At 42.1% G+C, this 24,747-nt stretch overlaps 2 protein-coding genes, 1 long non-coding RNA gene and 1 other non-coding gene across 5 annotated transcripts in view; 1 reads left to right on the top strand and 3 right to left on the bottom strand.

The window, feature by feature from the left end:
* LOC110559257 (uncharacterized) overlaps positions 1-9,489 on the bottom strand; it is a 40,403-nt gene extending 30,914 nt beyond the window's left edge. Inside the window, exon 1 of one of the 2 annotated variants that reach the window (XR_009592949.1) lies at positions 9,352-9,489. This is a non-coding gene — a long non-coding RNA (uncharacterized LOC110559257). The remainder of the gene's footprint in view (positions 1-9,351) is intronic. The other variant, XR_009592950.1, reaches the window with a different exon arrangement.
* Positions 3,206-3,312, bottom strand: LOC132655475 (U6 spliceosomal RNA). The gene has a single exon (XR_009593283.1). It is a non-coding gene; the product is annotated as a U6 spliceosomal RNA (small nuclear RNA).
* Apbb1ip (amyloid beta precursor protein binding family B member 1 interacting protein) overlaps positions 9,451-24,747 on the top strand; it is a 97,363-nt gene continuing 82,066 nt past the window's right edge. The window contains 1 exon segment of the mRNA XM_021654601.2: positions 9,451-9,675. The gene's annotated coding sequence lies outside the window, so the exon portion shown is untranslated.
* LOC132655337 (large ribosomal subunit protein eL29-like) lies at positions 24,298-24,621 on the bottom strand. The gene has a single exon (XM_060388328.1). The coding sequence runs from the start codon at positions 24,619-24,621 to the stop codon at positions 24,298-24,300; it is 324 nt and encodes a 107-aa protein (XP_060244311.1).

The following is a 24,747-nucleotide window of genomic DNA, read 5'->3' as shown; positions in this document are numbered from 1 at the left end:
GACAACACCATAGAAAATGCCAACACAGATGGAGGAAATCTCACAGGCCCTACTCCTGGAAAAAAGGCAATCAGTGACAGCTGAGGAAGTAAGAGTCGGCCTTCTCCGGGGACGAGTGCTCTAACAGGTTACCCAGTAACAAGCCACCAGCCCTGAACACGTGTACAGGAAACACTGAACAGACTCATCAGCTTATATATCACACGTGTAATAATTAAAGAAGAGGCCATTTAAGAGGAAGTAGGGGTGGAGATACGTGAGGAGTTGGAGAGGGGATGAATACTGTAGTAATGTATAAAATTCTCAAATAAATAAAAATGTTTTTCATTTAAAAAATGGTCCAGTTCTGAGCCTTAAGTGCTCAGCAACTATTTATGTGTTACAAAAGTTTCTCACATAAAGAAATTACAATTTAAGAATAGTCCTTATAAGCAGTTAAAAAAAATCGAAAGCTTCTGTATGATAAAAGGAAAAAATGAAGAAAAGAAGGAAGGAGGAAAGGAAGAAAGCAGAGAAAGAGCTGTCAACAGACCTAGCTATCAGGGAAATGTAAGTTAGAACTACTTTGAGATTCTTGCTCACACCGATCAGAATAATCATCATCAGAAAAAGCAGGTGTGGATGTGGGGAAAAGGAGTCTCTTACAGGGTTAGAAAATGCAGCAACTAAGGCGATAAGGATGAAGCTTAAAAACCTGAAGCCAGAATTATCATATGACACAGCTGTTGGTTGTCATTTTACACACCTGTCTCTGACAGGAATGAGAAATGAACTCTGAGCCACACAGGAACCAGTAGGAGTTGTACCACAGTGACGTGTTTCTACCATCTACCGAGGAGGAGTTCCTGCTTATTCTGAGGACTCATTTTATCTTTAGCGTCTTCCTTACTGTTGAGTCAGTCACCTGTGTTTATTGAAAAAGAATCCTCTAGACAACAAAACTCAACTCAGGTGTTGTGGCTTTCAAATGAATTATTATTTGCCTTTTCCCAACATCAATTATTTATTTTTAACTGTACAAAGCCAAGGTCTTCATTGTGCACCCAGTTTATCTCTGGAATTATCTTTTGCCTTGGTAACTACTAAAATACCTTTGATTTTTCTAACAATTGTCAGGCAGATGGCAGAGCTCCTCCAAAATACTAAGTAAAAGAAAGGCGATACGGACCAAGAAATTGCTGACATGAGTTCTCTGTAGTGATACAGTTGGACTATTGGGCTGTATGGTAGTCTTAGTCTCTATAGCAGTTTCACCAGTTTCGATTCCCACCAACAGTTAACAAGAGCACCCCTTTCTGCACACCTTACCAGCATCTGAAGTCATTTGTCCTTTTTTATTTTTTAATTTAATTTAATTTATATATTTATTTATTACAATTTATTCACTTTGTATCCCTGCTGCAGCCCCCTCCCTCCTCTCCTCCCAGTCTCACCCACCCTCTCCCTTCTCCCCCTATGCCCTTTCCCTAGTGCTCTGATAGGGGAGGTCCTCCTCCCCTTCTATCTGACCCTAGCCTATCAGGTCTCATCAAGACTGTTTGCATCATCTTCCTCTGTGGCCTGGCAAGGCTGCTCCCCCCAGAGGAAGGTGATCAAAGAGCCAGCCACTAAGTTCATGTCATAGACAGCCCCTGTACCCCTTACAAGGGAACCCACTTGGAAACTGAGCAGCCAATGGGCTTCCTTTGAACAGGGCATCTAGGTCCTCTCCATGCATGGTCCTTAGTTGGAGTATAGGTCTCTGCAGGGGATCCTGGGCACAGGAATTTTGGCTCTGTTGTTTTCCTTATGTAGTTCCTGTCCCCTCCTTTCTTTCTTTCTTTCCTTCCTTCCTTCCTTCCTTCCTTCCTTCCTTCTTTCTTTCTTTCTTTCTTTCTTTCTTTTCTTCTTCTTCTTCTTCTTCTTCTTCTTCTTCTTCTTCTTCTTCTTCTTCTTCTTCTTCTCATAACTCAGAGTGTGTTAGCATAATAAAACACATTGTGTATACACACAATTAGAATCTCAGAAGAAGAATGGGGCAAATGCCTTTTTAAAATTTTATTTTTATTTTCTTTTTTATTTACTTTACACTCCCTCCCTTCTCTCCTCCCAGTCCTGCTCCTTTCTCCCTTCCCCTTCCCCTCTTTCTTTCTCCCCAGAAAAGGGGAACCCTCTCCCCATCAGCTTTCCCCAGCACTTCAAGTCACATCAGGACTGAGCATATCTTCATGCTCCGAGGCCAGGCCAGGTAGAGCTACCAGGGCAAAGTGATCCAAAAGCATGCTAGAAACAGCCCCTACCCCTACTCCACCATGCACCTTACATGAAAACTAAGCAGCCCATTGGACACATGTGTGCAGGGGCCTAGGTCCAGACCATGCATGATCCTTAGTTGATGTCTCAGTCTCTGAAAGCCCCCATGGGACTGGGTTAGTTGTCTCTGTTGGTCTTCTTGTGAGGTAGTGACTTCCTCCAAGTCACTCCATCTTTTCAACACTTCCACAGGATTCCTGGAGCTCTGCCCCATGCTTGGCTGCATGTCCCAGCATCTGTCCTGATCAGCTGCTGGTTGGAGCCTCCCAGATGACAGTCAAGTTAGTCTCCTGTCTGCAAGTGTCAATAATAGGTGTGAGGGGCTGGCTCTCTACTGTGGGGTGGGTCTCAGGTCAGGCCAATTATTGGTTGGACATTCCCTCAGTCTTTGTTCCCTCTTTACCCCTGTAGGAGGGGTAAATTTTGGATCAAAGATTTTGTCATCAGGTTGTTGTTCCCCTCCTTCCACTAGTCCTGCCTGGCTAGGAGGTGGTCACTTCAGTCTTCATGCCCCCCCCCATTAGGAGTCTCGGCTGGAGTCACACCCATGTCTCCCAGGAGCCTACCCTGTCACAGGCCTCCCTCAGTTTCCCTTCTTGTTCCCAGACCTCTCACCTCCCACCCCCATTCTCTCTTCACATCTCATCCACGCTCTTGTTTCCCTCCCCATTCCATCTCCTACCCAGTTTCCTCTCTTCACCCACTTCTGCTGTCTATTCTATTTCCCTTCTGAGTGATATTCCAGAATCCTCCCTTGGGCCCTCCATGTTACTTAGCTTCTTTGGGTCTGTGGATTGTAGTATGATTATCCTGTACTATAGGTCTAATATCCACTTGTAAATGAGCACATACCAATGTGCATATTTCTGGGTCTGGGTTAACTACTTAGGATGATCTTTTCTAGTTCCAGCCAAAAAGGATGGAACGCTTCACGAATTTGTGTGTCATCCTTGCACAGGGGCCATACTAATCTTCTCTGTATTGTTCCAATTTTAGTACATGTGCTGCCGAAGCAAGCACGGCAAATGCCTTTTTTAATGAGATAAAAGCTGAAATTTTTTTCTGAAACTGACAAAAAAAATGCCAAACTGCACATTTATTTTTCACTAAGCAGAGCAGTTCACCCCATGTCAGCTCTCTCATTTTCAGGCACACGAAGCCTCAGTTGTCCGTGATTTGCTTCAGTAGTTATCAGGCCCTGTGGTCCTCATTCTCAGAGGTCTGTACTTCCTGAGAATTATGTGGAGAGCGTTTTAAAGATATCGAAGTCCTCCTTCACTCCCCAAAAGTGTGGGTTAGCTGGCCTGGACACATGGGGAGCTGAGCGTCTGCTATTTTTGAAAAACTCCTGTGATGACTGTAATGTGCGGCTTTGTGAACCATGTGCAGTGGCTGAGCTTGGTACCACGTGAGCTCAACTCTGTGAAAAAAAAACTAGAAACCTAGCGTTGCCCCCAAATCGAACCAAATTCTACACTTGAGACTCCACCCCCCACAATTACACAGCTGTTATCTGTGCTGCTGTCGTTTGTCAGCAGATGTTGGCTCCTTCTGCCCATCCTTTATCTGACATAGAGTCCAAGAAGGAAAGAGAAGTGAGTCATTTATTAGCTCTGAAAACTCCAGAAAGCTGTTGACTAAAGACCTCAACAATGATTCATTTGATATCAAAAGCAAGTTCAGCCTGACATGTTGGTCCTTAGTCTAGGCAGTGCTCTTTTTAAGATTTTAGTTACTGTGTGTCTGAATGTCAGAAAGCCTTTGTCAATCCTGTCATATTAAAATCCAGGTACATTCTCATGTTAGTTTGCATGAGCTTTCGGTGTCTCTCCACTGAGTTTTAATGCTTTTCCAAGCACCGTTCTCTTGAACTCTGCTGTGATGGACTACTTCATTGCAAGCCAGAGATGACAAACATAAGTGAATATGACCTCAGATCTCTGAAACCGTAAATCAGAATAGACTCTTTCTCCTTTAAATGAAGTTTCTCAGGTATTTTGTCCCAGCAAAGAAACACTGATTAACACAGACTAATAAAAATGTACCTAAAGCAAAATGTGGCTGGTTAGACTAGGCTGCTGAAAACAGACACTTCTGTCAGGGGACCTGACACTCGAGGAGGGCATCAAATTTGTAGTTGCCAGAATTAACCGAAATCTTTCTTCCACCATATGTACTTCCTCATGTCTAGAAACTCTTTCCTGATTTACACCACTGTTCAGAGCAGTCAGCTTGATGTGAGCATTGGGGTTGCCGAGCAAGGCTGTCACAGGAAATCTGGGGGCCCCAGGGTCAAAGCCTTTTCTTGTTCTTGTAAGACTAAAACGTTAGGACTGAAATGTCAGCTAGAAATTATCTGTAAGCACATGCAAGGAAGAAAACAGAGAAGCTGAGTTCTTCTCTCTTGTTGGCTGAGACTACGGGGATGAGACTGTCTTCCAGGCCAAGTACCCGAATTCCTTCCAAGTGGCTTTCTTGAAGGGGCAATGTTCCCCACGCTCCTGTACCTGACAGTACAGTCACCTCTCTGGCAAGCTAAACAAATGGGCAGAAAATGCTACTCATCTAGTCTCCAAGGATGTTACAGGTGGGAGCCAAATGTTTCTGCTGTGTGTTCTCAATGTAGGAAGTCCAGCAGTAGAGGCCTTCAACTAGGGATGTCCTCTAGACAAGGGAGGGGGCAGGAGGCTTTGCAGCCCACACAGATTCACTGAGTCACCTCAGTGAATTCAAATAGCAGGCTATCATATCACCATGAAAACAGGGCCTGGGAAAGAATCAAATAAGATTCCCTTTAAAGTAACAACAGAAGTATCTTAGAATTGAGATAAGAAGAAAGCTGAAATAATGGAAAACTGTTAGAGGAAATGAATTTATCAAATACCATTTCATTGACTAATGTAAGCATGGTGCCAGGAAAGAATGACTATTTGGTTTTTGTCTTAGGGGAAAACAAATTACAATTTGAAAGTAAAGAAGCATTTCAATATGGGTCTAATTAAAAATTAAAAGTTCAGTAATGAATTATTTTATCTTATTACCCAAAGACATAGGCTGTAAAACTGAGTGAAGCCAAGTGAACTAGAAATTCTTCCTTTGGCTCATATGGAGTCTTCTTTTTCATTGTTTTGTTTAGTTTTGAGGCAGGGTTTCACTGGGTAATCCAAGGTAGCCTTGAACTCATGATCTTCCTGTCTCAGTCTCCTAAATACTGCGATTACAGGTTAGCTGCCAGTGTGTGTGGCAAGTCTTAGCAATTCTACTTGGCCAAGTGACTACACTAGGACCCACTTTAGATCACTGATGACAAATTTGAAAATGCCATCACAAGTTTTTCTGGGTCAGAAATTGGTTATACAAAATTTCCTGTTTTTCAATCTAAGTAAAAATTGGAAGGAAAGAAGATAGTGTGAGAAAGAGAGAATGAAAAACAAAGGGACAGAGAGTAAGACAATGAATAAAGGGCAATGGGAACTTAGACTAAAGTAGAGTAGGGAAGAGTTTCTAGGTACATTCTAATTCTTGAGGCCAGAGTATATGTAGCTCAATGTAGTGGGTGCCTTAGCTCTGAGTTTAGTCCCTAGCACCACCAAAAAAGAAAAGATGAGGAGAAAGAGAGAGAGGAAGGAAATGGGGTGAGGAGGATGAGGAGAAGAGAAGGAAACAAACAAACAAAAAAGAAAACACTTTTCACAGCTGTATTGAGATACAGATGACAGCTAGGAAGCTGCACATATTCCAAATGTGTGATTTGCTCATTGTGACACAGATGTCCACTGGAGCCATCACTGAACACAAGCTCACCACTTCTGTCTCTTCCTGGCCCCTTCACAGCCCTTCCTGTTTCCCCACAGAATGAGGTTGAGTTTTAAGAATTTTATATAATCACATAATATCACACAGTGAGTTCTGTTTTATAGTCTGGCACCTTTCAGCATAATATATATGTATATGTAAATATGTATATATATATATATATATATATATTCATGTATCAGTAGCTTTTCCTCTTTGGTACAGACATGTCTCCACACGGATATGCCAAAGGCTTTCCAAACTTGTCCTTCCTGGTGATTGTCAGCCATCCTACCAAAGCTTTTGTCAGGATCCAGCCTTATCATCCCCCACCCCCACTCTGCTTATGTCCAGTTATAAACTCCTGCCAACGGAGCCTGCAAATATCTTCCTGATGGATCCTTCCTTAGCATTTCCATGGCTACCAAACAAACAAAGCCATTATAATGTCTTTCTCAATTTTCTTGGAAATCTTCCTGTGTTCATTCATTCTTCTCTTCATCTTTGCAATCCCCATGGTAAAGCCCAGATGATTTCTTTCTAAACACAATTCCTCTAGTCTGCAGCTTCAAGTCTTATTTTGGTTGGCTTTAGGATTTGAAGACAAATCTTTGACTTGTCTGACTTGACTGGTTCCTGCTGACCTTTCTATGGAGACTGGCCCCTGGCTTAGAGCAGCTCATGGTTTTAATCCTCTGGTCTTCCCCCATCTCCACCCGGAGCCTTTCAGCAAATCACCATTTCTACTGTTAGATGCTAGTCAGAGCTACCACTATTTTAGTATTAACAACATTTATTTTTCTCTTTGAGGAAAAAAAAACTTTTTAAGCACTGGAGGCTACTCTTGAATTTACAGCCTTCTTCCTGTAACCTCCCAAGGGCTAGGAATAAGGGCTTGAGCCACACACTGGGTTCAGTTACCACCATTTTCAAGCATTTCATCTGAACTGTTGACACAAACCAATTTGGAGAAATTTAATTTAAATTCATTCATATTCTTCTCTCTCCCTTCTTCCCTCTCTTCTATCTCTCTCCACTTTCTCCCATTCAACAGTTTTTCCAAGTATTCATTAGCCTTATATCGGCTTCTAGCACAAATCAAAACATGTACCTGGCTGCTATATCCTTTCTACTAGCTGTCCATTACAATCACAATACAACTCAGTCTTCTGCACTGACCGCGGATCTTGCTTGATCTGATTCCTGCTTGAACTTCAGTCCTTCTCCTCTGCCACTGTCGGCCTCTTTCACTCCAGTCCTGGCATCTTCCTAACCTTCTGCTCTTGATTCAACACATCCCATTGACCTCTTGGAATGCTTTTCCAGCTTCTGAATGGCTGGTCCTTATCATCTCATTGTCCATAAGGACTTTTTGACCACTTTTCCTCTTCCAGAAGAACCACTCTCCAGTCTGTCGCTTGCTTTTGTGTTCTGTTCCTCTCAATGGCTTCTCACCCCTCTTACAGCAGTCTCTGCGATAGACAGCCTGCAGGGCAACACACCCCCTGGCCACCACCTGGCCACCACCTGGCCATCACCTGGCCATCTTTTCCTCTGTAATCTCATCTCCTTTCTGCTCAGACCATACTATTATTAGTTTCCTTGATGTTTTTCCAGTATCTCAAGGGCTGTCCTAACTCAAGACTTTTAGGGGTGTCAACCCTTCTCTCTAGAATATTCTCAGGTAAAATTCTAACATCATTTGATCCCTCTTGTCATTTAGATTTAGCTGAAGTGCTGGTCATAAGGTAGATCTTTTTCCACAATGTCAATTAATATAGAAACCTTATCAACAGAACCACTACTCTCTACCTTCAACTTTTACTCTTTTCAAAACCCACTACTCAGCAGGTTCACTCAGGATTGACTGTTCTCTACCACTTGGCCACTTAGCAGAGCAGCAGTTGTTTTTATCACTGCTGTTTACATTATTCTTAGACAACCAATATACAATTTCCCACTGAATAGAGGCACTATCTGAAATGAGTTTATGCATCTAATTTATGTCTTCATGTCTCCACCACTTTAAACTACAGCAAATCCTTAGAGACACAGCTGTGTAGAGAAAGAGAGATTAATTCAACTACCATTTAAAATCATAACTGGGGGCTGGAGAGAGGCTCAGTGGATAAGAGCACTGTCTGCTTTTCTAGAGGTCCTGAGTTCAATTCCCTGACACCCACATGGTGCCTCACAATCATCTATAATGCGATCTGATGCCCTCTTCTGGCATGCAGGTGTACATACAGATAGAGCACTCATACATAAAATAAATCTTAAAAAAAAAAACTTTTAAAATCATAACTGATTTTAGTGTCTGTATTTTCATATCTCCCCAAACAGCTTCTCTAAGGAGAGGTGAGTCTTAGTCAAGCCTATGTTATACAAACTGTGAACAAACAGAAACAAGAACAAACTAAGAACAAAAATAGAAAGCTGGGCATGGCGGCAGCTTCTCAAGAGGTAGAGGCCGGAGAATCTCTGTGCTCAAAGTCAGATGGATCTACACGTTGAATTCCAGGATGGACAGTATCTTAAAAACGACGACAAACAAACAGATAAAGAAACAAAACAAAACAAACTGTGGGGCCACAGTGGGCTTGTCCACCACCAGAGGGGTCACCTAGGAGATGGCTGAGATCAGACCCTGCTGAACCCTTCCCCACCTCCATCCAGAGAGAGGGAGAAGAAGAGAGGGGCTGACCGAAGGCTCCTGGCCATCCCAATGGGCTGCTTCTCTGTCCACCCTCACTGGAGTGTCCCCTGCCTGGCTGGCCCAGGAAGACTTGCACAATGGCAGGACAGAGGAAGTCCAGCAAGGTCTGATGTAAAGACTTACTAGGCAGTAGCAAATTAAACTGGTCTCTTTACCTTTTGTGGAACTAAATAGATCAGGATTGATGGGGGGTATGGAAATAAAAGAAAAAGGAGACTGATCGCATCAGAAGCAAAGCGTCCTTTTATTAGACCAAGGAAAGGCAGCAGTCTTAGGGGAAGCGGAAGCAGAGGCTAAAGGGGCTTGAGGATTTCGTAAGGCAGAAAAGGGAACTTCGGCGGTGGACGATTCCACTACACACGTGTTCTTCTCAAGCTGTCCCAGCCCCTAACTGCTGCAGGTGTTACCAGCTAAGAACTCTCCTGGAGGGAGTTTCTCAGATAATCTGAGACTTTGAGGCCCTTAACCCTTCAGACTAGCATCTGGGCGGTGGTCTCAGTCCTTAGCTTATAGACCCGCACAGGTGAGAGAAGGCGCGGCTTTCCTACCTCTGGGCGGGAGTTCGTCTAGGTGGGGGCAGGGATTGGGGAAAGCGGTCCAAACTTGCCAGACTTGCGGAGCCACCACTCAGAGCTTTCTGCCAGTACCCCCGTCGCAGGGCTCAGCCGGCACCTCGGAGCCCAGCGGGGCGTCTGCGCGGGGAGGGAGGGATCACAGCACTTCCTCCCTGAGCCCGCGTCCGCGCCCCGAGGCGGCCCAGCCCGGAGGCGCCACCCGCGCTCTGCTCGTCCGGCGCACTTGGGCCCGCTGAGAACCCTGAGTTTCTCGCCACAGCACCCCTCGTCTGGGCTCAGCCCTCCTCAGCGGCCGAGGTAAGCAGCACCCCGCCTTCCGCGCAGCGGCTACGGGGTGGCCACGCTGCGTGTCCTGTGGAGGGGACCCGGGGCGCAGGTCCACGCACCGGCCACGTGAGCCGGGCCCCTATGCCGGGGGGCCCTCCGGTGCCAGCCTGGGGCTCCCTGTCTCTTCCCCGCTCTGTTCCATCCGATCTAACAGATTTCCTGTTCAGGAAATACTACCTGTCTCAGGCCTCGAACCCCACCCTGAGTTGAGCTAGTCTGAGACAAAACATCCCCGGTGGCGTTTTAGGGCGTTGCTAGTCTGACTTTTCAGAGTCCGAGGACAAGGCTGAAAGTGTTCCCTTCCTTTGAAACTTTGAGAAACTGCGATTCTGCTTTTTGAAGACAGTCTTTCCCCTCTCACGTAGTCTCGTCTTCTTTGTAAAATGTGGGGAGGATGAGTTTGAATACTAGATATGGGTTTCCTAGTTAGGCTTGGCGTGAAGATGCAGAAAATATTTTAAAATCACGAAGGACAAAGATGCTCTTGTATTCCTCAGAACCCCTGGTGGAGGCCCCCACTCAGACCTTGTGTGCACCTCCTCTTTCCTCTCCTCTCACTCTGCCGCAGTGACGATCTCAGCATCTCTGTTCAAAGAATGTTTTTGTGACAGAAACGCGAAGGGAAATATAAAGCAGATAAGAGACGGTGGGGTGTCTGTCCACTTAAGAGTAATGTGTTGTGAACAAACGCAAGGACGCACTTCACTGCTCGTTTTTAAAATCTGGGACTCCGAACTTCAGAAGAGGTTTGGCCTTCAGACTAAACCAAAAGTTTTGCCTTCTGGGCCTTGAGAGGAACGCTGACTTACCAAGATAGTAGGAACTAGGAAGAGTCGCTCAGTGAGTCCAACATCCGACAAATGTAACACCATCTTCGAATGATTAGCACTTAATTTTTACATTCTTACAAATATTTGTGACGTTTCCGGTACTTGGTAGACTCAGGTTGTTGCTATACGTCTCTCTGATACAGGGATGAACTTGGTTACATTGTTTTAACCCCTGGAACTGAGTAGTGAGTGAGATAATGCCACACAAGAATGGAGACGATAGCCTTGCTGTGACAGGGCTCAGAGGTAGGCGGCGGTGGAGTGCTCTGCTTCAAACTCAGTCCCAGGGAGAGCAGGCTGTGTGAGCGGCGGAAATAGGAACTTTTCACAGGTTTTGTTTCTGAGAAATTTCTCTAAAAAGCAAAGCAATTTCTGGCCTCCTTGTAAGTTGCCAACATTCCATTCTACTGCATTTCAAAAGTCCTGAGTTGTTTGTTTGTTTGTTTGTTTGTTTGTTTTTCAGAAATGGTATGGTTGCGTACACATAATACTTACTAAGCTCTGTAGCACCCACATCATTTGCTTAGAAGTTTTATATTCTGAGAATGTATACCAGTTCTCCACTATAGTTTCCCCTTATATCACAGATAGATAAAAAGTTCTAGATATTTCCATATCATATCGTGAGCAATTTTTAAAGTTGCCATGAAGTTAGTGTTATGCTGCTTTGATTTCTCAAAGAGTTTTGTTTTTGTTTTTGTTTGTTTGTTTGTTTCTAGTCCTTTTCAATTTCGTTTTACCTATTTTGATAAGTAAGCCTTTAAATAAATCTACAGTTTTTTACAATAACCTTCATAAGTGATCTTAGGAACTTTCAAAATAGAATAATCTAAAATTAATAGCACAAACATGGACATTATACACATAACTGGAAGCTCATTTTATGCAATGTTTTGGATAATTGTGTGTGTAAGAAAAATTGTATATTGCAGCTCAGTGTCTGGGTGCTTTTTCTTGGAGATGCTGAATAAATTCTATGTGGTAGATCTGTGTTTGGACTGTGACTGTGACATATCACATGAGGTTAGATGGAGCCTCAAGTCTGAACACTTTTTATTAACACGACTGATACTTTCAGAATGAAAATGCATCTGTTTTGTATCAATTCTCTCATCCAAAATGCTAAGTATCTTAAAGTTCAAGCACTATATGAATTCAGATGTAAGATAAACACACACTTTAAGATTTGAGGGCACGTGGCAGGGACGGTGGTTGTACAGTGATATTTAATGGCCGTCATACATCTGGAAAAACAGTACATTTCTTCAGGGAAGAGAGAACAGCACACCTGTACCCATTCAAGAGTCCGCATTGGTGACGGGGCCTAAGGACAGCGAAGGACCGGAGGGTAACACGTCACTACTGCATCTCTACTTCCCAGACAAATTCTGTCACCACACATCAAAACATGCTTGCTAAGTCAGCTCCACCTCTCAGGGGTACCAGCAAATGTCTCAAGCCCAAGCCCCAGTGTGCTCACTGGGCCCCATTTTTAGGCAGGAGGAGAGACAAAATACTACCCCAGGGCATCACACTTCAAGTTTAGACTCTACAGCTTCAGTTCAGAGCCTCATTGCCTTTGCGTTGACTGCGAACTGAATCCCTAGGAACCGTAATATGAAACCTACTTCTTTCCTTCTCTTCTAACTTGGGTTCCCTTTGGATCATCATGAGGCAGTAGTACATAATACTTCCTGTTTCTGCAGCAAGTAATGGCTTAAACCCTTTACCCAAATTCTTGAGCGAAGGAGTTTCATATTGTGGGGGAGTGGAGGATAGTATGTTTGTACATACAAGAGATATTATGAAGATCAATTATGAGCATGAAATTCATTTGTCTCATATATACTTTATACACATAGTTGGATGGTAATTTATACAATATTGTAAATAATTTTGTACATGAAAAAAAGTTTATGTATTTCACCTAAGGGGGATAAAGAATACTGCTCCCCTGGGGAAAGCTAAATGAACTCTGTGTTTTATGCCTATATTTTTTACTCTGAACTGTCCCATGTGGTCAGATGTGGAATTTTGTTTCTGACATCATGTTGGTGCTCCAAAATGTTTCAGATTTTAAAAGATGTGGGATTTGAGGTTTTCAGAGTTAGGGATGCTTAATGAGACACGAGGTGGCTTAAGCACCATGTGATTTGCGAATCATCACATCTAGACTTGTACTATTGTAAGGCATCTTTGTCACTGAAAAGATGACTATATTCATATATGGATATATATACCCCCATGTGTGGCCTAAAGGTTGAGAACTGCTGCCAGAGAGCAAATGTGCTGCCTTGCTGCTCCCGGCTTGCTCAGTCTGCTTCATAGAGCCAAGGCCCACCAGCCCAGGCCTGGCCCGTCACACAACGCACTAGCCCTCTCCCATCAGTCACCAATTAACACTAATTAAGGACTTCCTTGTAGCCCAATCTTAGGGAGGCATCTTCTCAGACAGGTTCCCTCCTCTTAAATGATTGGCTGTAGCTGTGTGAGGTTGACATAAAACTATCCACCACACCAAATTACTTTCTCACACTAGACACTGAGGGGTTGCTCACCCCTGTTAGGTATTTTCAGCTTGTTTCACATCTGGATCCTCAACTTCTCCTTCTACATGAGGATACTAAGAGCTCTTCTGAAGCGCCCCCCCCTTGCTCCCTCTTCACACCCCATTCTAGCACTCAAATGGGCCTTAGCTAAAGCATGCACCGTATCACTACCTAATCTTCCCAAAGACTTCTTTCTGTTCCTCCATGTTAATCAGGGCCAGACCCCAACCTTCCTCTACTAATGAGTGGGTCTACAATCTTGTGGCATATCTGTGTAAACCATTGTTCTCAACCTTGCTAACGCTGCGACCCTTTAATACTGTCCTTAGGGTTGTAGTCACCCCTGCGATCATAAAATTGTATTTCTTGCTACTTCCTACCTGTTATTTTGCTACTGTTAGGAATGTACTGTAAATAGGTGATATGCAGGATATCTGATGAACCATTCATTCTAACCCCAAAGGGGTCACAGCCCACAGGTCGAAAACCACTGTTCTGAACAATTGTTCGAAAGGAATGACCACCCAGCCTACTCAGCCATCCTGACTGATGCTGCCCTTATAATCCCAGAAGCTAACAATTTCCTCACATAATGTGTTAACTATTAATTCATGCCATTTGCTCAAAGATCTGTCACTGAGCCTTTCTCATTCTATCACTCTCCCAGGGCCAAACCTATGTACCATTTCCCAACAAGCCAAACTCACAACCCTTAAATAAACCCTAATACTGGCAAAAGATCTTTCTGTTAACATATATTCAGACTCAAAATATAAATATAAAATAATTCATTTAAATATTCTAATTTAGGGGGAAAGTAGCTTCCTTACCCAAAAGAGGACCCCAATCATCAATCTCTCCCTTGTCCAGAACCTTTTAGACTCTGTCCTTTTTGTTTCCAATACATCAGTAATCCATGAAAAAGACCAACAGAACATCCCTCTCTAAAGATAACATGCTGATAAACTAGCCAGGAAATAGCTTTTCTACACTCAGACCTTCATCTACCCTCTTCCTCTTTTCTTGCCTCGAAGATTCCCCTCCTACTTCCTTACCCAAGTTTGTTCACACTTATACCCCTTGTTTCATCCATCTAATCAGACCCTAATTTCCATCTTACAAAATTTTGTTCCCCTTCAACCCTGAGATTGATAACTCCTTAAAGCCTTGACAGACACCTGTGACATTTGCCAAAAAATCCACCCCAATATCAAACCTCCTCAGTTTTCCTCTCTCCAAATTCATAGATTGCATATATTGGTTTGCACCATAGACTGGTGCATATATTTATGCTTATATAAAATATGATATATTATATATATTATTTACACATAAAAGTAGCAAAATATTGTTAATATTTTATATATTTTACATATACATATACATAAAACAGTAGCAATATAACAGCTATGAAGTAGCAATGAAAATAATTTTATAGTTGGCGGTATCAACACAGCACAAAGAACTATAGTAAAGGCCTCATTATGTGTATGTGTATATATATATATACACATTATTGTTGATACCTTCTCTGAATCTGTTGAGAAATTTCCTACTATCAACAAAGGAGTGCCAACATATTAATTTCAGAGTTTATTCCCAGATTGGGCCTGTCACTACAATCAGATATCTATCCAGAATTCACATTCTCTCTTTCCCAAAATGTTTCAAATTACTTAAAAGTCCCTGGAAATTTCCCATCCCTATTATCTCAGACTTCTGTGAAAGCTGAAAGGGCAAACTACATCAGAAAAGAAACCTCATAAAACATCCTGTAGAATTAAAACGGGGTTGGGCTAAAGTACGGCCCCTGGCATTGCTCAAATTGAGAGTCCTACCAAAACAAACACCTTCCGCGAACAGCCAGCCAGTCCCTTTGAACCCATGACCCAGCCACTCCAGACGCTTCGCTGATACCCCTTTGCTCCTTTCTTTCCTATCAAACACTGTCCTTCCACTCCTCAGGACAGAAATTTGGGAGCATGCTAACAAGCCTTTACCTCTTCCACATCCTGATGCCCCTTTCTGATATAGAGAGAAGAAATATGGTCAATACTGTGGATTGAACAGGCCAAGACCTGTTCTTAGTGTGTTTAGGATTTTGTGACTTACATTTCCCTTACTGTAAACAACAGGCAGGAAAGGCCATGTGGGCTGTGTTCGCCAAGGAAGTCATATCCTGACAGTGGATATGAGGTATAAGAGAAGTAAGAGCCCACAATGTTTTGTCCCAAATGACTGGAACCTCAAGATTGCCATCAGCAGTGGTGGGAACTTAGAGATGACCAGAGACCAAAATGCAGTTTGGAGGGTCTGAGTGTGAAGTGTCAAGTGGTAACAGTGATGCACCTCCTATCCTAAAGGCTAGGTAGGCAGGAAAATACAGTTATCATTCCCATTTACAGGTTAAAAATGATAAAGAACCTCAGATTACAATACAGGATGGTACCGTTTGAGAAATGGAGTATAAGACAAGACCTTTGGGAATCCCAAAGACTTAAACTATCCTAATCTAGCTAATTGAAGAACACAGCTAATCAGCACTGTTCCCCTTTCAGGATAGTTAAGACAACTGAAATTACCTTTAACAAATATAAAGGGAAAAGAAAACACTAAAAAGCACTGCATTCACACATACAGTGTTAGTCAGTGATAACGACACTGCAGTTCGGATAGAAATATGACTCCCAAGGAGGCAGGATGAGGCCCTTCCTCAACACAAAAGCTTTTTGTGCCCAGAGGTGAAAGTTTCTCTTTTCAAAATCTAAGGCCAGATTTGGAATAAAAAAGTACTTTCTGACTATGCAGCTAGATTTCAAATGGAGGGTCCCCTAGAAGCTATTGAAAACATCCAGGGCAATGGTTAGATGTTTGAGAAGCTGAAAGTTAAGAAGGAATTGCTAGTGGAGCTCAAGATAACTAAGATTCACTTAGCTTGGCGGCAGGTATCAGGTGTGCGATTGGGAGGTGGTAGAGCTGACGGAACACTGCTAAAAACTGTTGACAATAATGTATAGACCATTTGTTCTCAACATGTGGGTAGTGACCCCTTTTTCAAACCTCTGTCTCCAAAACTATTTACATTACAATTCCTAATAGTACAAAAACTATAGTTATGAAGCAGCAATGAAAATAATTTTATGTTGGGGTCACTACAACATGAAGAACTGAAGTTAGTGGTCACAGCAATAGGAGGACCACTATCAGACAGTTCTCCACAGCAAGAGTAGACTTTCATCTCAAAAGGACAGATCGTGCAGACTGACAGGATGGAAGGGATCCCACAAAATATTTTTCTAGTTATTTCATATCACATTTCACAATTGCTTTTCTGACTGAGTTTATCTATAATTACTATATTTGTGCTGTTTACAGGCGCCTTATCTGTGCCGTTAACATCCACAACTGGCAGTTAAGTCAAGGAACAACTAAGCTTGGGGTGCAGAATTGTTTTCATTTGGGGATAGTGGCTTCCTCTGGGGAAGGACTGTACCACTGAGGTATCACCCTGGCCCTTCTTCTATTGCTCTCCTGAGTCGGTTCCATAAATAATAGTAGTCAGCAAGCCAAGACCTGTTCTTAGTGTGTTTAGGATTTTGTGGCTTACATTTCCCTTACTGTAAACAACAGGCAGGAAAGGCCATGCGGGCTGTGTTCGCCAAGGAAGTGCAGCCCAGTGACCACTGGACAGAGAGGTGGAAATCCCGAGAGACCGTATTCTCCAGCTTCGTTTATGGAGTTGGGGCTGGCACCTAACATGTTTTAGTTAGATAAAATTTTCCTCCATGTGACATAGTAGGAACCTTTTATCCCTGTTTCAAGTATTTTTATCTATTGAGGGCCAATGAGGTATCAGTGCAACAAGGTTTAAAATAAGATATGGTCTGTCATGCCCAAAATATTCCAGCCCAGTGGGAAGATACGGACTACAAATAAACACATGATAATGTATAATGTACACTGATAGGTGTAAAACTCATGCAGTAAAAACAAGAAAGAGGAGGAAGCAGTGTATGTGAATAGCCTAGGTGTACTTTGAAGAATAAAGAAATGTCCAGGTGGTTCAGTGGTAGAAGGCTGCCTCAGACACCACACACATGAACAGTGTGGCAGAGTGGGAGATAAAATGCAGTGGAAAAGACACGGAGTGGCTGTGAGTAATATTCAGACTGTACTCATGTGATGTGGTCCCCATGTCCAATCATGTTTGAGTCAAAGGCTGAAATAGTCCTGAACACTCCAGACCAGAACTAACCATATATCTGATTAGACTGTACATGGAACTCTGAATTTCCTAGAAGCCAAATTAAAAATTAACATAATTTTGCATTGATTGTAACCACATATTTGGTGAAAAATCCAAAAATATCATCCAATGGATGTTAATTATTTTAAAGTATAGCAAATTTTAAATGAAAGTAAAATTATTAATGAATGATTTCTTTTTCCAAACAGTTTCCCAGATCCATTAGGGTTTTGTATGTACAGCACATCAGTTCAGCACAACTCAGGAGCCAGGTGGCTATGTGGACTGGTATTTGTAGAACTGGACCAGGCAGTCTGAGATAAATGCAGATGAGTGGAGGGTATTAGGTGAATTCTGAAGTCACCTAAAGGAAAGGGAAGAAAATAGTGTTTGCTATGGTTTTATCTCTAGTACCTGATTTGAATTCATATTTAAATCCCAAGTGTTGTTGTTAATGTTGTTGTTTGTTGTTTTCTTTGTTTTATTTTTTAAGACTGGATTTCCCTGTGTAGCCATGGCTGTGCTGGAACTAGCTCTGTAGAGCACACTAGCCTCGAACTCAAGTGTCTGCCTCCTGTGCTGGAATTAAGTGTGTGTACCACCATGCCTGGTTTGAAGTCCCAAGTGCTTTATTAGCACTCTAGTGACACAGACAACCTCAAATTTATTTTCCTTTTATGCTTTTTCTCCATCTCTCCCCTCTACAACTTATATTTTATGTGTTCTGCCTAAACATGACAGGGATAGAAAAATAACTAGAAATTAAAAGCAGAGCATGTAACCTTAAAACCCACATCCGGCCAAATGGGAGCTGTTTGCCCTAGGCAACACTAGTTGTCAACTTTAATTTTTTTTTTTTCATTCTGGTCTACCTACTAATTCACAAGCATAACACATAGTCAGCAGCAGCAATTCACTTGCAGTGGCCCCACTCTGCAAATGTGCTCCCCTCTGAGGAGAGGGCATAGTCAGAAGACTTGGGGTTCAGAGTTGGAGACACCTCGGGTATAACTTAAAAAGCCTAGAGAACAGACAGTGCGTTCCTCTCCTGTTCACATAGTGAAGTCTCTGTCCTAGAAACTGTCTTTACAAATGCTTGGTCCTGTCAGAAAGTGTGGATAAATGAAGATAGATAGATAGATAGATAGATAGATAGATAGATAGATAGATAGATAGATAGATATAGATATAGATAGATGGATAGATATTTGTGTGTGTATTTGTCTCTATACATTTTTTTATTCCTTTCTAAATTCTAACAGAACAGAAACATTGCATTTTCTTGAACAGGATACCACATTAATAGCTTCCTTTAGAAGAGTTCTTGGTATTATACCCTGAAGTGTCCCTCCAGGCTCCTGTTTTCAATGCTCAGCCCGCAGCCTGCGGTGCTATCTTAAGGCCTGTGGTGTATTTAGGAAGTGAAGGAAGTAAAGTGCCGACCGGGACCTTTGATGGTATGCCACCCTGGTCCCACACTGGTTGTCAGATATCCTCATCCAGATCACTCAGGTGCCTAAAAACTGGCAACATCCCCTTGGAAGTGGTGCAGGCAGAAGTAAGAAGAGTGATCAAAGTCAGATAGAGAAGGGATTTATTTAAACCTGTAAGTATAGACCGGACTAGAACACTGAAAGAAGTGTTATGAATATTCCTTAGATGTGCTTGGAATATCACCTGACTTGTTTGTTTGAAATCCTTGGAACAAAACAAAGCACATGTTCGTTTACCTGGTGTGGAAGCGGGCCTCAGATCCAGTCATGAAGCAGTTGGCTACCCCAGAACAGTGATCCACTGTTAAACACTGGGCATATCTTGTCTGGAAAGTCAGTATTGCAGCACTCCGGGCTTACCACTGGTTAAAGTGATGATTCTCCTCTCCCAACACTTGGCCTAACACCCTTCAACACTAGGCAAGCTCATTAAGAGCAGGAAGCCTCCAGTTCAATTTCAGTTGATTTCACTGCACACACAATTTTTTTAACAAACATTTTCCCAAGCGTGGTGAAATTTTCAGTGTCCTGCTCTCTTAGAGCAAAGTCTGGTGATGCCGCACGATTTGTGATGAGACAAGGGTGTTTGCAGAGGGTTAACAAGCTGAGCTGGAATGCCGTAAGGTGCAGCTGACAAGGCAACCATTTCTAAAGATACTTGTTAAGAAGTGAGAATGGGGTTTGTCTTAAGCGATCCTTCCTACATGCAATGTTAAACTACTTTAGAAGGCACAAAGAAAACAAATCAGGCTAGGAGTCTATTGCTTTCTCGGAATTTAGTGAATTGAAGTGCTGTTTGCTGCCACCAAAGAGAACTCAATTTTTTAAAAAAAAAAAAATTAATAATCTGATGTATCTTAGAGGTTTCTTTGTTGTAACCATTTTCCTCTACTTTGGCCACTTTGATACATCTGTGGCCAAGTTCAGCTACTGTGTAAAACAATTCTATTTTCTATTCTCTTGTTATGTACCTTTAAATCCTTTTCCAAGACCTATGGAGTAAATAAGAAATGAAATTGCTAAGTCATTAATCTTCCCGACTTTATTTCTAATTATAAAATAAAAGGCTTGGACCAAGTTAAACTGTACCTATTGTGTCAGCTCTTACTTTTTGACAGTAGGTACTTGAAATCAGGGTTGTCCAGGAAGTGAAGAATTCGTGTCACACAACAAGTTCCATAAGGAGTCAGATGTATCAGTGGTGCATATCCATTGCAGGAACTTACAAACAAAACAAAACAAAACAAAACAAAACAGCACAATGGAGCCAGTGCAGTAGCTCTGTGGGCTTAGGAAAAGGGATCTGCTAGCCAAATCTCAGGTAGCTGCTGTGGATCTTAGAATGCACTTTCTTTGACACTTTTCCTGTAAGCAGATTTTAGTGGGAGGAAGATGGTGAATTTTGAGCCATGTTTTGGAGATGGATTGTGGATGAGTTCATCCTAGGATTCCCCTGCCTACCTCTTTAGCCAACTGGGGGATGAGAGGCTGGCCTATGCAGGCTGGACAGCGCTGCTCTGTCAGACCCTTATGCAGGGACTGGAAGCACTAGTGTCTCCATTCCTCAGTCCTTTAACATCAGTTGGCCTTTCTGAGGATGATGCACATTTGAAGGATCTTCCAGTGTTCAGATTTAGTTCTGACCTGGTCTTTGTGACAGGACTATAACACAGATTCTGATCATCCCAGAAAAAGGCCTCAAGGGACAGTTCTTCCTGGCAAATGCTGACCTTGGAGAACCAAGTAGTGTCTTCACAATTTGATACCACATGATGAAGCCACAGAGAATAATTTTATTTTGGGCTGGTATCTCTGCTACAGGGCATTATTTATGCTGCTTAGGAATCTGCTGAGACAATGAGCTGAGCAATGTAGAATGGAAAAAAATTTTTTTACTAATGGCCAGACAACAGAGATATAGTGTTTAGTTAATTGTACCATGAGCATGAGATCCAAAAGAAATGCCTGTGTCAATATTTTCTATTAGGTTGTGTAAAACACATGAAATGCATAGAATTTAATTGTTTGTTGTTGTTTTTTTTTTTTTTTCTGTAGCTGCTGATTCTTGATTCAGCTGTTCGGGAACATAGGGTTTTGTTGTTGTTGCTACTGCTGCTGCTATTGTTTTCAGTGCAAGACATTAAACTCAGGGACTTGTGTACCTTGGGAATTCCGCATGTGTGTCTGTGTGTGTATGTGTGTGTGTGCGCGCGTGTGTGTGTGTGAATGTAGTTCGGTCATAACCTATTGCTGTCATTTCTATTGACCACACATAATACTGGCTCACTAATAAAAATACTTGCATAAATCATTCAGGAAGTATTTTTGTTGAATGTGTATAGGGAACACTAAGTTATCACCTTGAGGAAAGGGACAGAGGAGGCAAAAGAGGTTCAGCCTGGATCTCATAGTGAGTCCCAGACCAGCCTGGACTTCAGAGAACTTAACAAAAAAAAAAAAAAAAAAAAGCCTCTGCTTTCAATAGAATCCATTGAATAAATTTAAAGACTTTCCTTTTAAAGTGGATCTTTTGACTTAGCAAAGGAGCTAAAATTACAAAGAAAAAAAAACCTATAAAACCCTTAGCAAAAACATGGGATTAGAGTTTCATGACCTTAAGTGAAGTAATAAATTTTGAAAATAACAAAACTACAAACAAAAAAAGAGAAATACATAATTTGGTCTCCAACAAAATTAAAATATTTTGTGCTACAGTGTCTTCAAGAAAGCAGGAAGATATGTACAGAATGAAAAAAAAACATACAGGTCATATCTGTAAGAAGGTACAACTGTCAGAATACTTAAAGAACCCCTGCACAGATGTAACCCATGACAGTTCAGTGTCCAAGTAGGTTACATAGTAATGGGAACAGGGACTGCCTCTGACATAATCTGATTGGCCTACTCTTTGATCACCACCCCCTGAGGGGAGAGCAGCCTTACCAGGCCACAGAAGATGACAATGCAGCCACTCCTGATGAGATCTGATAGACTAAGATCAGAAGGAAGGAGAGGAGGACCTCCCCTATCAGTGGACTTGGGGAGGGGCATGCATGAAGAAGGGTGAGAAAGGGTGGGATCGGGAGGGGAGGAGGGAGAGGCTTATGGGGGGATACAAAATGAATAAAGTGTAATTAATAGTAAAAAATAAATAAAAAAGAATATACTTCTTATAATATATTTTTTAAAATAATCTACTTTAAAACTGGACAAAGGGTGTTAATTGATATTTTTTCAAAGAAAATATAGAGATGCCAATTTAAGTATTTGGAAGTACATCATGAAAGAAATGCAGATCAAAAGCAATGAAAGACTTCATTACCCATAAGGATCACTGTATTCAAAAGACAAGAAGACGATAGCAGGTGCTGATGAGGATGTGGAGAAACAGAAATCAGCCTAAATAGCCATTAATTGATGTACAAGAAATGCAGTTCTGATGCATATTATACATTGGCTAAATTTGAATACATTATGCTGAGTACAAGAAGACAGATAGAAAACGGAAGTACTGTGTGATTCCATTTGTATGAAAAGTCCAGAACACCCAAGCTTATGAAGAGCTGCTGACTGCAAAAACTGGGGTGAAGTGGGGTGAGTGGGCAGAGTCTCTTTTAAAGGAGAAGAAAGTGTTCCAAAATTAGAGTGTAGTTGTGGTTGTAACTATGCAAAAAGCCATTGGATTGGAAAATTCATAGATGAATTTTCTGTTTCCATCTGCACTCAGAGGGCCACTGAGAAGAATCAGAAGAAGCATCAGAATCTGCCTGTGGTCTGGATAAAGTCCACTAAAGGAGCTAGAGAATGACTTTAATGCTCATTATTAATGGTAGATTTTATGGAGTGGGCAGAATAGACGTTTGAAAGATGACACTGAAGAAGTTAATAAAGATTAGACAACAGAAGAAATTTAAAACCATATTGAAACGTTTCAGAGTAAAAGCTTTGTTAAACTAAATTGGGTTTAGGAAGAACACTGCAGTGGCCATGTAGAAGCTGATTTAAGAGGGGGAGTATAGATAATAAGACAAATAGTATATGATGCAGGAATCATTATGAGGGAGGAAGAGGACCTAGACAAAGGAGGGGAGAGTAGGACAAATAAGGGGATTGGAAAAGCTAGACTGACAAGACAAATTAGCTTTCTCAAGAATAGGCAAAAATTCGTAGAAAAAGTGCTTAGGCATAGGAGTCAAGGTAAAGATAATTAGTATGGTTTATTCATTTTATTTTATGGGCTGAAGAGATTATCTGGGGAGAAGGGTGCTCATGGGTAAGTGGCTGGATGGTAGTTCAGCTGATAAGCCTCCACCTGATGGCTGTAGACGGCACACAGATGTGGAGTGTCTTCTCAGAACCTTTTCTTTCCTTTGTCTCATCTGCTTCCTGAATCCCAGTGTGACCTTCTGTCTCAGATCCTCTTTCTGACTTTCTCTTCAGCTCTCAAGATAACCTCAGTCTTGTATCTCGCTAGACCACAAACCAGGGAAATTCTGTGTGGGCTGGAGACGAGGCTGGTAGATAGCCACGTTACATCTGAGCCCCTACTGGGATGCCCTCCTGGAAACGTCCAGTATGTAGGAGGTGTAATTACAGGCTTGAAAGTGCAGTGGGAGAAAGGAACCTTAGAGCAGTAAGATTTGCAGCCTCACACTGCAACACTACCAGAGAGCAGAAATAACTATACCATAAAACAAAGGTTAGCTAGGGCTTACCCCAAGATCCTCCAGATCACAGCTACAATAGCTATATTTTGAAAGGGTGAACTTGTTGACACACTTACTTCAGAATGCAGTTAAAGGTACATTGCTATTAATATTTGTGAAATATGAATATTTTTACTAAGCTCTTGTTAAGACGTGGGCAACAAGGAAGACAAACAGAACCAAAGGTTCAAGGCTTTGGTAGATTGTCATTTAACATTTGTTCTGAGATTTTTTTTCTCTGGAATGGTCCATGAAGATCTGATAAAAACAATTAACCATGAATATTTTCCAGTTCATTTTCCCTCAGAGTCCATAACAATTCAAACCTACATTATACCATAATTCATTAACTGTCTCAATTAAATCAGGATGTTGTTAGAGGTTGTTATACTGTAACTAAAAGTTAGGGATAAAAGAAAAAACAAAATAAAGGCTGTGATATGCTCCCCCCTAAAAGTTAAATTTGTCTTTCATTTTATTTTTAGAGCCTGGTAAAAATATAAAGCACTAACTTCTTTGATATCCTTGAATATGCTTCTGCATTCTCTTGTATTCCATTATCTACTTTGTTTATATATTGTTACTGTTCAAATTTTATTATCTTCTTTTCTCCAAGGTTCTTTGAATTGCACTCGAGATTATTTTTTTTAACAGATCTTGCCTCGGGTTTATTTGTAAAATCAGCATAGGACAGTGGTCATCTGTAAATAGTGTGTAGGTGGGTGTGTCACACCAGTCCGTCTGTCCTCGCATTGGCAGAAGCCTTTCCTACGGGGCCTTCACAGGGGCCTGGGCACCTTTGGGAGCCTGAGCTGGGGCTGAAGTCTGGGCCTTAGCTGGAGCTGTGTCTTCTGCCTTGCTTTGAACCTTGGGCTTTGGTTGGCAGAGCCTACGACCCTTGGCCATGTAGCTTCGAATCTGCTTCCCAAGCTTGGGGTGAGCGACGACGAAAGCCAGACAGCTGAGCTTGCAGCTGAGGCCCTTTGGCATCTTTGGCTTAACGGCCTCAGGCGTCACAAGGCCCTTGATGGCCTCTGCGTTGTTTGTCTGCAACTTCTTCAGGCCTTTCTTGTGCTTCTTGGCAAAGTGCATGTTCCCAGGAACTTGGGGTCCACCCCCTTAAGAAATTTGTATCTTTGTGATCGGGGTTTGTGATGCCATTTCTATGCCATTTGCAGGACTCGTGGTGTGGTTCTTGGGCTTGGCCATGTCTGCACT

Source organism: Meriones unguiculatus, chromosome 7 (assembly GCF_030254825.1).
Source record: "Meriones unguiculatus strain TT.TT164.6M chromosome 7, Bangor_MerUng_6.1, whole genome shotgun sequence".
Lineage (NCBI taxonomy): Eukaryota > Metazoa > Chordata > Mammalia > Rodentia > Muridae > Meriones > Meriones unguiculatus.
This window is presented reverse-complemented; position numbering and strand designations above follow the sequence as displayed.